This window comes from Danio rerio, chromosome 13, assembly GCF_052040795.2.
Source record: "Danio rerio strain M-AB ecotype USA chromosome 13, GRCz13ab, whole genome shotgun sequence".
Taxonomy (NCBI): Eukaryota; Metazoa; Chordata; class Actinopteri; order Cypriniformes; family Danionidae; genus Danio; species Danio rerio.
The window spans coordinates 10,545,001-10,561,174 of record NC_141033.1 but is presented as its reverse complement, the minus strand read 5'-3'; the positions used below and the strand labels follow the sequence as shown (position 1 = coordinate 10,561,174).

The following is a 16,174-nucleotide window of genomic DNA, read 5'->3' as shown; positions in this document are numbered from 1 at the left end:
GAATCCAATAAAGCAATGCAGTTAAACACCAGCATATTCCTCTACTTTTAAACCTAACCCCACACAATAACAACAACACACCTTCAGTATTAATCCACAAAGTGCCAAAAGATAAACTATTTTGAAAATTGACCATAGTAAATGCAAACAGCAGAGGATCAGTAATGTGTTTAAATTGGCAAAGAAAGAAGCATGTGTTGCGTTTTCAACATGGTTTTGGACGCAATATGTGAATAACCCCATGAAGGTTTAACCTGAGAGATATAGTAAAATCACTGATCTATAGCAGATAAGTGATTACAAGCCATGTGGGGCGATTACAACTTTTAACACACAATTAAACACATATTTTGCAAACACAAAAACGAGGCAACAATTTTAATTACACGTACATGTTATGATCCGGAGGAAGAAGCAATCATATGAACTGTAAAAGTTACTGAAAAAGGTCCCATACATAATAGTCTCTGCTGCTCCTTCCTCTAATGACAAATGGCCGGTGAATCCTGTGCTGCAGCGTTGGTTATTGTATCAAAAAAAATAAAATGGAAAATGACAGGAACAAATACAGCACATGGTTGGCTATACTGTGGCATTGTTGTGAAAATGAACTTTAACCCTTTATTCCTCACAACTGAATCTCCATCTATCAGTGATCGTCATCTTCCTGTCATGATCAGTCCCGTGATCCCCCGTGGGTCCACACTGTGCTAGTGTCTAAAGGGAAAGCGCGTTCACATTAGACCGGAACCGGTACTATATATTTGGGGATCTACCATATCAACGTCGATGCGTTCAAGCAAAAGATCCAAACCCAAATCAAATCATTCATTTGACTATGAGTCGACTATTTCGTTAAAGTATCAATAGTTTTAAACACGGCACACTTTCAGATTTAAACCTCAGCTGGATGTTTTTTATTAACTTGGAGCTGTGTTATACACTGCATGGAAGGTCATTCTCAAGAACCCTTATTAGGGGCTCTTTAAACAAAACAGATTTATTAAACAGATTTATTTAATAAAATAATATTTTAGTCACCAAACATATTTAAAAATCGAAAGACAATACAATTAAATTCAATTAGATTCAATTTTATTTTGCTTCTCTTGATTTTACCTCTTTCTTTAATTTGTATTTAATATTTTTCTATAACATATCAATTTGGGTGTAGTCATTTTTGAACCGTTATTGTAAGTTATTTTGTTAGATAAGCTCCAGAGTTGGCTTCAGTACTGACTAATCTAATGTGTATGCACACATAATATTGTAGAGCTTCCTATTAACAATATGAATTTAAAACAGAGACTGAGGGGTGTACTTATACACGCTGAGCACTGTATACACAATCGATACATAAGTATATATTGACATTATGCATATAACTACAGTCCAGAGTTCTGACAAGCTTTGACCCTTCCAAATTGTTGCACAGCTTACATTTAGCTTGTCATAGAAATAGCCACTGGTAAATCCAAGGTAAACGTCACTATATATACACAAGGGTCAGCATACAGTGTGTGTGATGTGAATTTCAGCATCAGAATAATATGGCAGCTTTTTCTGAATTTCTACATGCAGGTTATGAATAATTAGTTATTTTTATTGGCTATCATATTATTATTATTATTATTATTATTATTATTTGTCAATGGCTTGAACAAAATCTCAAAAATAAAGCATAACAAAAAAATTACTGTCTCCTGCCCATCCATATTTTTTAACTGAATCTGAAAAGGTCAAAGTGCTTTGCAAGAAGAGTTTCTTGGATCCGTCATCTATCATTTCCAGCGTAATTTGGTGCGACAGTAGTTGTTGTACTCTATGTCATATTCCTTTTTTACATTTTCTATCAAGTGGCATCCTACATTATTGTTCAATACTGCCACCCACTACTAGTGTGTGTGTGTATGAGTGTGTGTGTATATGTGTGTGTGTATCTGTTTGTGTGCGTGTGTGTATCTGTTTGTGTGTGTGTTCGTGCGTGCGTGTGTGTGTTTGTGTGTACGTGTTTTTGTGACATATCAGGACACAAATTTGTATAATGACATAGGTATGACACAAGTATTACAAAAAGGAGGTGAAATATGAGGACATTAGTGACGTCCTCATTTCTCAAAAAGCTTATAAATCACACAGGATGAGTTTAATCGTGTAAAGCTGCACACAGTCTCCTGTGATGGTTGGTTTTAGGGGTAGGGTGGGTCGTGGGCAATACAATATACAGTTTGAACAGTATAAAATGAATGAAAACCTATGAAATGTACCCACTTTTCACAAAAACAAAAGTGGCTTCGTGTGTGTGTGTGTGTGTGTGTGTGTGTGAGAGAGAGAGAGAGAGAGTTTCAATCAGATAGTTACTGTTACACTTACTTATGTATACATTTTCGCAAATGTGAAATATGTTACACATGGTAGATTTTGTTATACATTTCAAATGCATGTCCTTCTTGTACATGTTCACGAAAAGGTGGGAGTTGTCGTAAAGATCACCTTGTGAACCACTGATCAAAACCCATTGTTAAAAGCAAATTGTGACAATATTGTTTACCTTGTTTTTACATTGATTTTATCTTATTTGTGGATCTGTAAACTACACTTTACAATGTACTACATCGTAGTGAGCTACCAAGAAAAATAAAATAGGTGAGCCAAACATATTTTATTATAAATAATTGTCATCTTTAAGGTGTTTAATAGTATTTATTTTTTGTTGTGCAAAAATCTGCACAAAAAGAATAATTTCACTGTAAATATCATAACTTTGAAAAGGAACAAAGGTTGTTGCCATTAACCCTTATGTTCTGTTGGGGATGTTTTCATCCACTCTGGGGTAAATTTTTAAGTCTTAATTTGGCCAAATATTTTTTTTGTGTTTCAGCTAGCAGTATGATTTTGGTGGCAAATCTTATTTTGAAACATATTTTGAGAAAATGCTTTGAATGAAAAAAAAAACAACTCAACAATACATTAGTAGTGCAAATTTACTACCCTTTTGTTATGTTAGGGATGAAAACATCCACTAAATTTAAATGCTGTAAAAATGAATCAGATACATTTTTTTAAAATCAACCTCAGTTCTGATCAAAACTATTAAATTGCTTAGAAAATTACATGATTTTTAACTCTTTAAATGACAAATTCTTAAATAAAAAACACAAAATTGCATATTTTCAATATAAAAAGTAATTATTGACTGCATTGTTTTTTACCCTTATTACAGTCAGTTTTGGACATGTGAAACAACATTGCCTTTGATGCGTTGTTTTTTATTTATTTATTTATTTTTCTCCCTAATTTTATGTTGGTGGCTATTTTTGCCCTATTGACTTCCATTATAACCACTTTTTTTTTATTACAAAACCATGACACCATATAATCATGCATTTTTGAGTGTTGGTGGTTTTCCAAGTTGGGAAGAGGTAAAATTAGTAAATTGTACTGTTAATCAATTGGTACCATTAATTCTTTAGATAGGCTTGTACAAAAAAAAGCTTAGTTTCTGGATTTTCTAGAGTAATTAAACCGTGTGTTTGTGTGTCTACGAGTCTGTGAGTGTGAGACTGATCTTTCCACACTCACCTTGATGTGTCTGAGAAAATCAAAACATGCATCTCATAGAGGAAAGTAAATGGAGTAAATAAAAACAAAAACTGTGTATTTACGCACCTTCAACTGTAGTTATAATGGAAGTCAATGTGGCAAAAACAGCCACCAATGGTAAATTAGGGAGAAAAAGGGAAAATCGAGCAATGCATCAAAGCATGTTGTTACTAATCGTTCACATGTCCAAGACTGTGATAAATGCTAAAAAAAAATCCAGTCCACAATTACTTTTTATATCAAAAAACCTTAATTTTGTAGGTTTTTCCCATTAAATCTGTGACATCGTTTGTGAACCTGTAAATTAAGGAGTTAAATGTAATTTTTAAAACACATTTTAATCAGGAAATTATTATTTATTTATTTATTTAATTTTTGCATAAATCTGTTTATCAACCTCTGAACCATTGATGTTTTTAAAATTTATTTATTCAGTGGATGTTTTCATCTCTAACGTAACAAAAGGGTAGTACATTTGAAAAGTGCACAAGGGTTAAACTGCCCCATAGTGTTCATTTTAGCCATGAACTCCAGTCAAATGTATGTTGAAGTATGTTTTTACAGATTTACAAAAAATGTAGACTGAATGATCTATTTTATGTATTTTTGGTTAAAAAATATTGGACAATATAACATTATTCATAAAAAAATTATTCAGCAAAAACTAAAAAGTAACTGATGCGAAAAGAACCATAGGAAAAAAAACTGTCATGCAGGGAATTCTGGGAAATGCAACACCCCGAAAGCAATCAAATCAATCTGACTACCTCTGGAAGTGGTTAAAAATTGACCAGCTCAAAACTATTCACCATTTGCACCTCATCGTTATAAAACGGAACTACAGACACAATCCAGTATAATAGAAAAATGATCCTATACTTGTAATCAACTTCCTGTTCTTGCTGTTTTCACAAATGCACATTTCCACCAGAAAAAAAAGCACAATTGCACTTTCTTTTGTAAACACATATAAACCCACACGCATGCAGAGAGGAAGGTTGAGATCAATGAGCCCAGTGGAATTGCATTGCAATCAATGGCATCCCCCAACACGGCCAAGTTAATTAGCGTTATTGTCAAGACACAACAGCCATCTTTCTCTCTCTTCCTCTTTGTTAATCACTCTCATCTTCCTCTCTTCTCGTTTGAGCTCAAAAACTTCATTTTCATCCTCGTGTACTACCGTTTTAACATTAAACAGCTCAGCAGGCTCCTCTGTGTCTCTCTGTCTTTCAGGGGTTCCTCGGTCTGTGAGCTGGGTGGAGGAATGACATGTCTCGCCGGCCTCATGGTAAGTCAAAAGTGAATGCAAAAATGGCATACAGTGTGCTCACACAGACAGGCAATCACAGGCAAATGGGCAATTTGCATCAGCATGGGTAATCTTGCATGGGCAACATGAAATCGGCCGGCGCACATTGACATTTCTACCTCAGTGACCATAAACACACGTGGCCCACTGGACTGACTTCATCAAAAGCACTCAAACACACGGCGAGCATATGTACGCACTTTCTCTGATGCACACACACACACATGTTGGTTTTGGTGGTTTACGAGGATTCTCCTTAGGTGTAATGTATTTTGTACTAGGAATGCAACAAAAGGTAAACTGAAATTTTGGATGCACTTGACCAATTTTTTGGTAATTTGATTTCATAATAATTATTTAATATTTAATTAAATTATTTAATTTTGTTTGAAAATCTCGATTAATGGGCGAAGCAGTGGCGCAGTAGGTAGTGCTGTCGCCTCACAGCAAGAAGGTCGCTGGGTCGCTGGTTCGATCCTCGGCTCAGTTGGTGTTTCTGTGTGGAGTTTGCATGTTCTTCCTGCGTTCGCATGGGTTTCCTCCGGGTGCTCCGGTTTCCCCCACAGTTCAAAGACATGCAATTCAGGTGAATTGGGTAGGCTAAATTGTATGAGTGTGTGTGTGTGTGTGTGTGTGTGTGTGTGTGTGTGTGTGTGTGTGTGTGTGTGAAATGTGTGTGTGGATGTTTCCCAAAGATGGGTTGCGGCTGGAAGGCCATCCGCTTCATAAAAGTGTGCTGGATAAAATGGCGGTTCATTCCGCTGTGGCGACCCTAGATTAATAAAGGGACTAAGCAGACAAGAAAATGAATGAATGAATAAATGAATGAATCTCGATTAATTCAACATTTTAACTCTATTACAATTAATGAATGGTTATTTTATCGCCCAGCCCTATCAGCAACTTAGATTATGTTGATTAAAAAAAAAAAACACTAACTAATGAAATAATCGCATCTGTGACCCTGCACCACAAAACCAACCGTCTTATGTTGCACAAGTACACAAGTACATTTGGCAATAGCCATAAAGACATTGTATGGGTCAAAATGATTTTTCTTTTATGACAATAATTATTAGAATATTAAGTAAAGAACATGTTTCATGAAAATATTTAGTACATTTTCTACTATGAATATATATCAAAAAGCAATTTTTGATTAGTATTATGCATGGCTAAACATTTCATTTCGACAGCAAGGCAATTTTCCCAATATTTATTTATTTTTTAACTTTTAGATTGTAGATATCTAAATTGTTAAAGGTTCAGGAAACCCTTGAGTACTTTTTTGAGTAATTTTTTAATCAGATTTGTGTGTGTTGAGCATCAGTTAAGACAATGTTAGCACCTATCAGCTTTAATTGCAGGGAAAACTGAATAATTTTGAGCTTTTGTCAGCTAATTTCAGCTTCCGAGTTTAAAAGGATTTTTGGGGCGGGATCAAATCAGTGACGTAGCGCAGAACTGCAAGTGCAAAGATGACACGTCGTTTTCTCATTATTATTATTTATGGCTGAGTTTTCTTTTCCTATGAGAAGAGCCGGGTTCTTAATTATTCATGAGAGCACGAGCTTTCCGAAGACAAACAAGACCTGCGAGTGCCAAGCTGTAAAACCCTACCTTGATCACTTTGTGAAATCGCGTCCACAGACCCATGACACACAGTATTTAGCAGTTCATGAAGGGTCTTATGTGTTTGTTTCCATGATCCACGGGGTTTGTTGCATTTTTTTTTCCGCAATCCTGTCAGGGCCGATACAGCAAAGCTGTTTGTGTGCAGCAAGCATTTTTGTTCGGAGAGCAGTACGAGAATTAAAGAATGGCGGACGTTGTCTTTTATCAGGAATTCGTTCACATTTAGACACATTGTGATGCTGTTGTGTTCGCCTAAATCCTCTAGACTACCAGCAGAACTAATGGCTAAAATAGACAGGGCAAGAAACCTGCTGCACTGAGTCTGCATTTAGACCCAAAGATTGAGGGAAAATTCCTTTTTTATAGTGTTTATATGAACACGATTATCTTTATAATGACATAGATTGTGGTTATGTGTATCTGAAATTACAAATAACAAATGTAGCAGGGCATTAAATTACAGTTAATTTATTTGCATTTTAACTTTGTAAACTATAAAATCATAAGTCTCCTTGGTTTGTCCCTCATTTTTGCGAACCTACTGACAACAGTTGTTCGCTCCCCTCCTTCTCCCCTGCTCTGCTGACCACGCCCACAAATGCACATTTCCACCAGAAAAAAAGCACAATTCGGAGGTGGACCTGAACCAAAAGTGGGGGGTGTCATGGCCCTATAAATTTTGGCCAATTATTGTTCTATTCTAATAAACCCTTCATCAACGGAGAGGCATCAGTTTTCCAGCATTGCTATGACAGCAAAGTAGCTCTATTAAAGAAGCAGGAACTAGTACGCGACATAGAAATGTCCTGTCAGTGTGTTATTTGAGTGGACTTGTCCTGTGAGCATGTGTGGTTCATGCAAGAGGACTTTCCCTTGAGCAGGTGTTTTCAAACTTTTCACCTTGCAACCCCCAAAATAGCAATTCCAGAGACTTGAAATCCCTACTATTCTTGTAGGTGGTTATAAAAATAACCACACAACACATAACATAACATTGCACACAACAGTGCGCACACACACCATCAGGAACTATATAAACAAGCTTATTGACAACACAAGAAAAGTGCAACAGTTTAACATTTAAACGCTGTAACATTAGCACAATGCGTACAGAACAAGACTAATCTTGGTTTAATTTTGGAAACTTGAATCCCCTATGTTCAGTCGTGGTCTTTATTATAATGTATGTGAGTGCCGTAAAGGTGTTAAAGTTTAACATTGTGCCATAAAATCTATCTGCTTCATCTAACACTACTGCTGTGTCAATAATCTAGCATAATATCCCCAGGGGTCGCAATCCAATGGAAAAAGAATTGAAAGGCTGATAGCTTTTTATTTGCATGCTGTTATTTTATGTAACTATTTAATACTATTTTTATGTTCGGTAGGCTATAGATAAAACATGAGAGTTCTTAAAGTTTAATAACAAATATGATATTTTTGGAAATCACCCAAACATAAAACTAAACCCTAACTCTAACCCCTCATCATTGTCTCGCGACCCTCACTTTGGGAACCACTGTTCTATAGACCTTTTTTTTGGAATGCAAAATTACCCATTATGCTTTGCGTGTATGCGCAAGGAGAATGCGAAGAACTTCCGGCAGCTGATTCTTGTAAACCGTCACATTTAGACAGCTTTGAATCGATAGTTTTAGTCTATTTTACCTGCTTTTATCCTCTTTGAACTAATACTGTTGTCCATCAGCACCATCTCCTGGACTGATCATTTAAAGAAATGCGATCTAATAGGATGGAAAACAGCTGCTGTGAGGCATTTTCCCCTCGTTGTCAGACAGCATCTTCTGCAGTTTAAATGAAGCCTCGTCATCGCTAAAGTCAACATTTTCTCTTTATTTCAAATATATAACCAGCCCAAACAAATGTAGGTAACCAAAATGTTTGACACACACATGTAGCCTGTACTGTGCCACTGACACACTGATTTAATAACTGTGACAAAGTGAAAATATAGGCTAGTGTCATTTTGAAATGACAGAAAAACACAAACCCGTGGTAAAAACAACACACGAAATAAAACACAAACGGCTCGCGATTAGAATGAACAGCAAATCAGCCAGCAGAGTATCAATAACAGACTTTTATTGGTCATTTTTGTAAATTGCACAACTTTCATACCTGTTAAGTTTCATGCCAGTTGGTTTCATGCCATGGTTTGCGCTCTCTCTCTCTCTCTCTCTCTCTTTCTCTCTCTCTCTCTCCCTCTCTCTCCCTCTCTCTCTCTCTCTCTCTCTCTCTCTCTCTCTCTCTCTCTCTCTCTCTCTCTCTCTCTCTCTCTCTCTCTCTCTCTCTCTCTCTCTCTCTCTCTCTCTCTGTGTGTGTGTGTGTGTTAAAGAGCCGCTGAGCTAACAGCTGACAGGCCGGGAACGCACACACCCACAGTATTTCTGACGGCAGACACGTGAACTAGGAGAACGTTTTTCTCGTATTTCTGACGCGCTTGAACCACATGTGACCGATTATAACGGCTTTAACAGACACATTTTAAGTTGTTTATCACAAAAACACTCTTTTATCCATTAAAAAACGTTATTGAAACCAATTTTCGGAGCGCAAATTACCAGTTGTACACGCTGTAAACGGAAGTTTTTAGCATTCTACAGGAAGACGCTGGTCGCTATGGCGCCCTTCATGCAGCAGCCATAAAAAAGGTCTATAGCGGGGGTTCTCAATCTCTGTCTTGGAGGGCTGGTGTCCTGCAAATTTAGTTCAAACCCCAATCAGAAACACTTGGGTTAGCTAATCAAGGTCTTACTAGGCTTTCTAGAAACATCCTTGCAGGTGTGTTGAGGCAAGTTGGAGCTAAAATCTGCAGGACACCGGCCCTCCAGGACCAAGTTTAGGAACCCTTGCCCTAGAGCAGACATGACCAACCCTGTTCTTGGAGATCGACCTTCCTGCAGATTTCAGTTGCAAACCATATCAAACACACCTGCCTGTAATTATCAAGTGCTGTTCAGGTCCAAATTAATTGGTTCAGGTGTGTTTGATCAGGATTGGAGCTGAACTTTGCAGGAAGGTTGACCTTCAGGAACAGGGTTGAACACCACTGCCCTAGAGTGTATGGGGAATCCAAGAATAGAGTGGAATATTATGCTATTTTGATCTTTGACCACTTTGTGCACTCCGCTCTAGTATGTATGTACTCTTGTACATACAATGCAGAAAAAACTATTTGGCCTTTGCATAGTGCATTAATGTGAATGGTTATTCTGCGTCCGGTATACACCTATTTTTGGCTCATATTTTTGTCAATTTTTTATTTCCGGATGAAAACCAAAAATGCCATTTTCAGATTACTTTTTTCAGCGGCCAAACATTTGGTGCATCCCTAATTTATACTGTAAAAATATTGCCTTACTCGACCCTGTGATTTTTAAGAGTTTTAAATTCCGAGGCCACAGGGCATTCACCCATAATCCACCTGAACATAATACCTAGGTCATACCATGTCACAAATTCATCCTTGTAAACCCCCAAAAACAGTACACACATACACACACACACACACACAAACACACCAGTGGCTCCGGCTCTGGCTGTGTGTGGTGTATAGTAGTTTGTAGTAGCCTCTCCAGATGGACAGGCTTAACATGTTATCGATTTCGCCTTCACAAGACCAGCCTTCCCGTATCTCTCCACTCAATACCCCCGTGTTGTGACATTACGGACCACCAGTGGATCGCCCTCATCGCCCCCCGCTCGATGCCTTTTTTTTTTTTTAAACCTGCATTCCTCGTTTTCGCAGGTTTGACTTGTTTCTATTTGATGATTGTGTTTATTTAAGTCCTTTAGAAAAAAGATGGCTGCTGTCCTGTGTCCTAGAGGGCTGTGGTTTTGGCAGTGCCAGCCCTTGTTTTTCTTGGGTGACTGGTTGGTTTTTTCCTGCAGGTCTTGATGCCCATATGGCTAGCTGGTGGTGCAAGCCACGTGACCTGACTCTTGCCCACAGGGGGAAAAAAGCACACACAGGACATCATATGATTCTATGATATTATGATGTTTTAGTTTAACATGGGAAATTAAATATAAGACATGTAAACTGTCAGCTTAAAAAATATATTTTTAAGATATTTGTCAGTAATACGCAGAGTCACAAAATTAACTTTTCTGTTAAGGCATAATATCTGTGCCACTATTGATTTCCAGTGATAATAAAAGTCATAAGGGCAGTTTTTACAATTATCTTATTAATGGTGTCTGTATACTGTAGTCTTTATTGTCAAATACTTCAACCTTTTACTTCAATCAGATTACAGTAAACTGTTATAAATAGCAACAAACTGTTTAAAATCGTAAGTTTAAAAAAGGAACCCATTAAAGGAGAGGTCTGCAACCTTACTCGTAGCCATAGACTGTAAATGGTATGGACATAGTATCTGTGACTTCACCCATAGGTTTCTGATGAGTGCAAATGAAGCTACAAGTGGCCGTGGCCAACCAGCGCCATTTTGTTTGTGTCATCGCTCCAACCAGGGGTAACCAAATAAGGGCAAAGAGGCAGGGCGTTGGCAGATCTACAGATGCCAGCTAGCCTTTTGCTTAAATGGGTTTTTCATTGAAAGAAATGTTTAACACTTCGTTACCTGTGACTTATTTGTGTTCAGATCACATGTGCTTGGTTTTACACTATATCAATAAAGTGTTTGGTCTTTTAAAAACTAAGCTGTTGTAATACATTGAGCTACTAAGCATTGCTCTTATGATGTTTTTTTTTTTTTACAGGAAGAAAGCGCAAATAACTTCCACTTCAAATATAGTCTGTGTTTGTAAATGCAAGGCTATTTATGAAATCCAGGCTTAACAATGTATGACAACGCTTCAGATTACTGTTCTAGATTCAGATTCAGTCAGATTCTGGAGTGCTTTACAGGTCTAAAGAAAATTATAAATGGAAAATAATCTTAAATAAAACAAATACATTTAGAGATATGATATATAAGTATATAAAAATGTCATTAATGTTAAAAACATTAATGGTTTTTAAGCACAATTAAGTGCACACAGCATGCCATATCATCTGATACTTGTAAGTAATAATTTCAAAAAGCAACTGACTGTTTAAATCCACATAAAACAAAACAAAAATACAACGTATATGCCGAGTTCAGCTACTAATCAGCCGGAATCAGCTGAAATGAAGTGACAGTGGCGACCAGCGAGACCCAGCTGTCTCTCAAGTGGCCACGCCCTTGATTATGCAGACTTCATATATCTTAATATAAACGAAACGGATGAGTTATAAAAAATTCACCCCCTCACAGTTGTCATGAAGGGTAATATTAGCTATATGCACCAAAACCATTCTTTGTACCAGGATGTAAACAAATTTTTTCTGCTGTAAAGTTGGCCGTTATTTTAAAATATCATGCAAATTCCTATTAACTCAAGAATCATTTTTATTCTCAGTCTTTTGTGTTCTTATTATTTAATAATTAATAAATAATAACCTTGTAAAAAAGTTTTTTATATTTTAAAAAATATAAAATAAAATAATAAATTGCTAAAATCACAAAAATCCACATTTTTGAATTGTAGTGTAGTTCAATAAAGCCATTGCTAAACAGCCTTATAATAATCATTTTCATAATGACTTTAATTACAAATAATAATCGTTTAAAAGTATTACACTGTCATGTCTTTTAAGAAAGACAATCATAAAATAGTCTGCATTAATAGATGTGACAACTTATTTTACCTCTGTGTTTGAGAAATTCTCAGAAGAAATCCAAAACGGGATCACTCAAAACACAAATACCTCGCAAGCACTTTTACAAAGGCGCGCACACACACTCCCTGCCTCTGCCCACTGCGCCTCTCCAAACAACTGTTACACGGCGCCTCTGATAAAGACGACTACTTGAATGAAAAGACTGTATAAAAAGGGGACAGAAAGAGCTGACAGCGGAGCAGCACAAAAAGGCTGGGGCTCGGCAGTACAAAGTTATATGAAGGGCATCAGGCAGGCCTCGCGAGCCGAGTACGGAGTGACAGCAGAGCGCGATGGCCCCGTCTGATAAACGCCACACTGCAAATGAAAGGCTCGGCGCTCGCCATCATCCCCTGTCACAATGCAATTACCCGACAGAGTGATAGCAAGATAGAGGGCTCCCAGCCACCGGGAATGATAAAAGTATTGACTGATTTGATTGAATGATTAAAATAATGCAGACGTAGAATGAAAAAAAGGGCAGAGACAGACAGGCTGAGATGGATCAGGGGAGAAAGGGAGATGGGTGGTCTCTATTTTTTTGGAGTACGGCTTTAAAAAATCAGCGTTCTTCTGATAGGACTGCTGGAGAAACTGTGGGCTGAGGATGTCTTGCTTTTGTTTTATTTATTTATGGCTTTGTTTATTTTTCATCTTTTCTTCTCCCTCTCTTTGCTACAGATTGCGGTTTGTGCTGATGTGAAGGAAGTGCTGCTATCTGATGGAAACGAGAAGGCAATTCAGAGTATCCTTGCATTATGGATTGCTATGGGGTCTGTTTCAAAATCTAGTGAGCTTCTCGCTCCCTACATATGTAGGTGACTTCGAAAGGTGTTTTTGTCAGGTGAAATTGAACCAGGAAAGGGACTAATTGACAAGATCTGTGTACGAGGTGGACAGCAGACTCTTGCAAACACAGATGCAATGAGAGATTACACAGTATAAACAAAATATTTTAGTACATCATCTAGTTTAGAGTGACACGGTGGGGCAGTGGGTAGCGCTGTCGCCTTACAGCTAGAAGGTTGCTGGTTTGAGCCCCGGCTGAGTCACTTGGCATTTCTGTGTGGAGTTTGCATGTTCTCCCCGTGTTCACATGGGTTTCCTCCGAGTGCTCCGGTTTCTCCCACACAGGCCCGGCCCTAACCAATTTGGCGCCCTAGGCAAGATTTCAGGTAGCGCCCCGTCACATCGCAATAAATTCCACCACTGCAAGTGTACATATAGTCATAAGAAACTAAATAGCGTTTTGATCGACTACTACAAGCTGGGAAAAGTCAGATAAATATGCCAATGCAATTAACGTTGTAGCTGAATAAATCTTATATTTACACATTTGCTTGAGGAAGGAATGATGGGGGTAGTTACATTACTATTACTATTTTCCATAAAATCTATGCCCTTCCATAACATTAGCTGACGTTAAAACTAACAGATAGCATTATAGATATTTATTGATTAGCAATGTTATGCCATATCTGTCAACGTTGGGATGTAAAAAAAATTGGGACAACAAATAGCTTCAAATGATAGAATACACAGCAAAGAATAAAAAAATTGATAAAATAAAATTTTATGAAAATCAATTCCCTATACAGAAATTAAATAAAGCTATAAAATCTATTTAACTTTTTATTGTATTTGCATATTGATTAAAGTTACTATAGTTATTTAGTGAAGAGCAGCAGATGAATCTCTCATTGTGTTTTGTTTGATAACAGAGATGTTAATGTAAGAATGCACAGATCTATGTGAATGAATGAATGAAGCATTCGACTACTTTAGTAACTGTTTGTGCACATTTAAGAGAAAATTTGTTGTGTTTAAAATAAAACACGCAGGACAGAGCAAAAAAGAAAAAAGAAAAAAAAGAAGCACTTTTCCGACGGTCCCTTACTGAGAGCTTCACTCCACATGAGCTCTCCCGGCTAAACGCATATCTCCGGCTAAACGGAGCAGTGCTCGTAATGTCTAGCGGAAAAAAAAAAAAAGAAAACGACAGCTGTGAAACATAACAAGGTTTGTCTTTTTGTAGAAAACACACTTTAGATCTTTTTTTAGGCTAAGAGGTTTTTTAGTTATTGCCATCTATTACTGAATGTCTCAGGCATATCAAAAACAAAACCAACTTATCCGCGCTCATTTCTGGCGCCCCCTGGATGTACAGCGCCCTTAGCATTTGCCTATACTGCCTATATATAGAGTCTATGGGTGATTCCCAGTGTTGGATTGCAGCTGGAAGGGCATCTGCAGCATAAAAACAGCCTGATCTCACGGGAAAACATAAGTGTTTTACGTTTTGTCAGTTTAGTGGCTAATTCGTATGAGTAAAAAGAAGGAGTGGCACCCAACCCCACCCCTAAAACCAACCGCCATTGGGTGATGAGCAAATCGTACTAAATTGTACGAATTAGATCATACGAATTCATACAAAATAGCCACTAAATCCAAAAGTTCTGAATTGCCGTCCAATTGCATTGGAAATCATATGCTAGATAAGTTGGCGGTTCATTCCGCTGTGGCAGCCCCTGATTAATAAAGGGAAGAAGCTGAAAAGACAATGAATGAATGAATAATCTAGTTTAACTATTGGTAACATGTTATGTAATCTTAAAGTACTATGGACTATCTTTAAAAGGTCTTGTGGTTAGTAATATTTTTAATTATATTTTAATAAGAAACTATTATTAAGCAATGATGAATTCTATTTATCAATGATGAATATCTATTTTTCCTTCCAGGTATACTTGCACTGCTGTCCAAAACGTAACAACTTTGGGTTGCTCACATTACAAGATGTACTAAAAATCTATCTATTGAAAATTTTAGCATATAGATGGTGTTATAAAATTTATAAGTATAAATAATATATTTAAACAGAGCTTGACATTAACTTTTTTGATCTCCAGCCGCTGTGGCTAGTAGATTTCCAATGCTACTAGCCACTTGACATTTTCACTTGCCACAATTTTGTTGTTGGAAAAATATATTTTATATGCAAATATTTGACTTTGACATGCTTACTTGATTTAGATTTTGTGTTGTTTCCACATGCCTTCTCATTCATTTAAATGGTTTTGTTTAAAATTAAATTTAAAAGAGAATTATTTTATGTATTGTATAATTATATGTATGAAAAATATGCACAGTAATCTGTCTTGGCTAAAGGTACCAGTTAACTAAACATAAATGGGGAGTTAATCTCATATTAAAGAAATGTAAATGTAAAAAGATGAAAATGACAACATTTTAACAAAAAAAAAAAAACGTAAGCAAGAAAAAAACATACCGTGCATGATAATGAAAGTATGATCAGGCATACACAGTTAACTTTAGGCCCATTAATAATCTGTTCAAAGAATAGTTCAAGCAAAAGCAGCAACCACTGATGTTTACAAAATTATATACTATATACTATATATATGGGATAAAGAAATCTTGAGCTCTTGAAAGCAGCAGGACTGTGGTTGCACGATCTTCACTTTTTGTCCAGTCTATTTCAAAAGAACCAATCAAACCAGTTGCATTTCCTCTAGGCACAGTTGCTTCGCACAAGTAAACGGGAGCGTGCATGTTTTTTAAACAGTCGTTCGCATCACTTGTGTGCGCAAGTAATCATCCTCTCATTCGGTATTCACCTGCTTTCTTTTCAATACAATTATTTTTGCCCATGCTTATTGTGGAATCCTGCTTTTGAGAAAAGTACAATATAAAAAAATATTTTTAACCAGCCAAAGTGGCTAGTGGGAACATTGTATTTGTTTGTTGTGAATACACGCCCCCTAGTGGCAAAGATTACATACAGTGTTTTTAAGTCACTTCAGGGTTATTAGTAAGGCCAGACGGAATCTGGGGACGTTTTTTGCTATTCCTAGAATTTTGGTAAAAGTCTG

At 36.9% G+C, this 16,174-nt stretch overlaps 1 protein-coding gene across 2 annotated transcripts in view; it reads left to right on the top strand.

Moving 5' to 3' along the window:
- camkmt (calmodulin-lysine N-methyltransferase) overlaps positions 1-16,174 on the top strand; it is a 250,520-nt gene that overhangs the window by 172,297 nt on the left and 62,049 nt on the right. For both annotated transcript variants that reach the window (XR_015505741.1, XM_087279009.1), the window contains exons 5-6: positions 4,840-4,894; positions 12,963-13,026. Coding sequence is in view for 1 of the 2 variants with exons in the window: in XM_087279009.1 (XP_087135135.1) it covers positions 4,840-4,894; positions 12,963-13,026 (119 nt within the window). In the remaining variant the exon portion in view is untranslated. The remainder of the gene's footprint in view (positions 1-4,839; positions 4,895-12,962; positions 13,027-16,174) is intronic.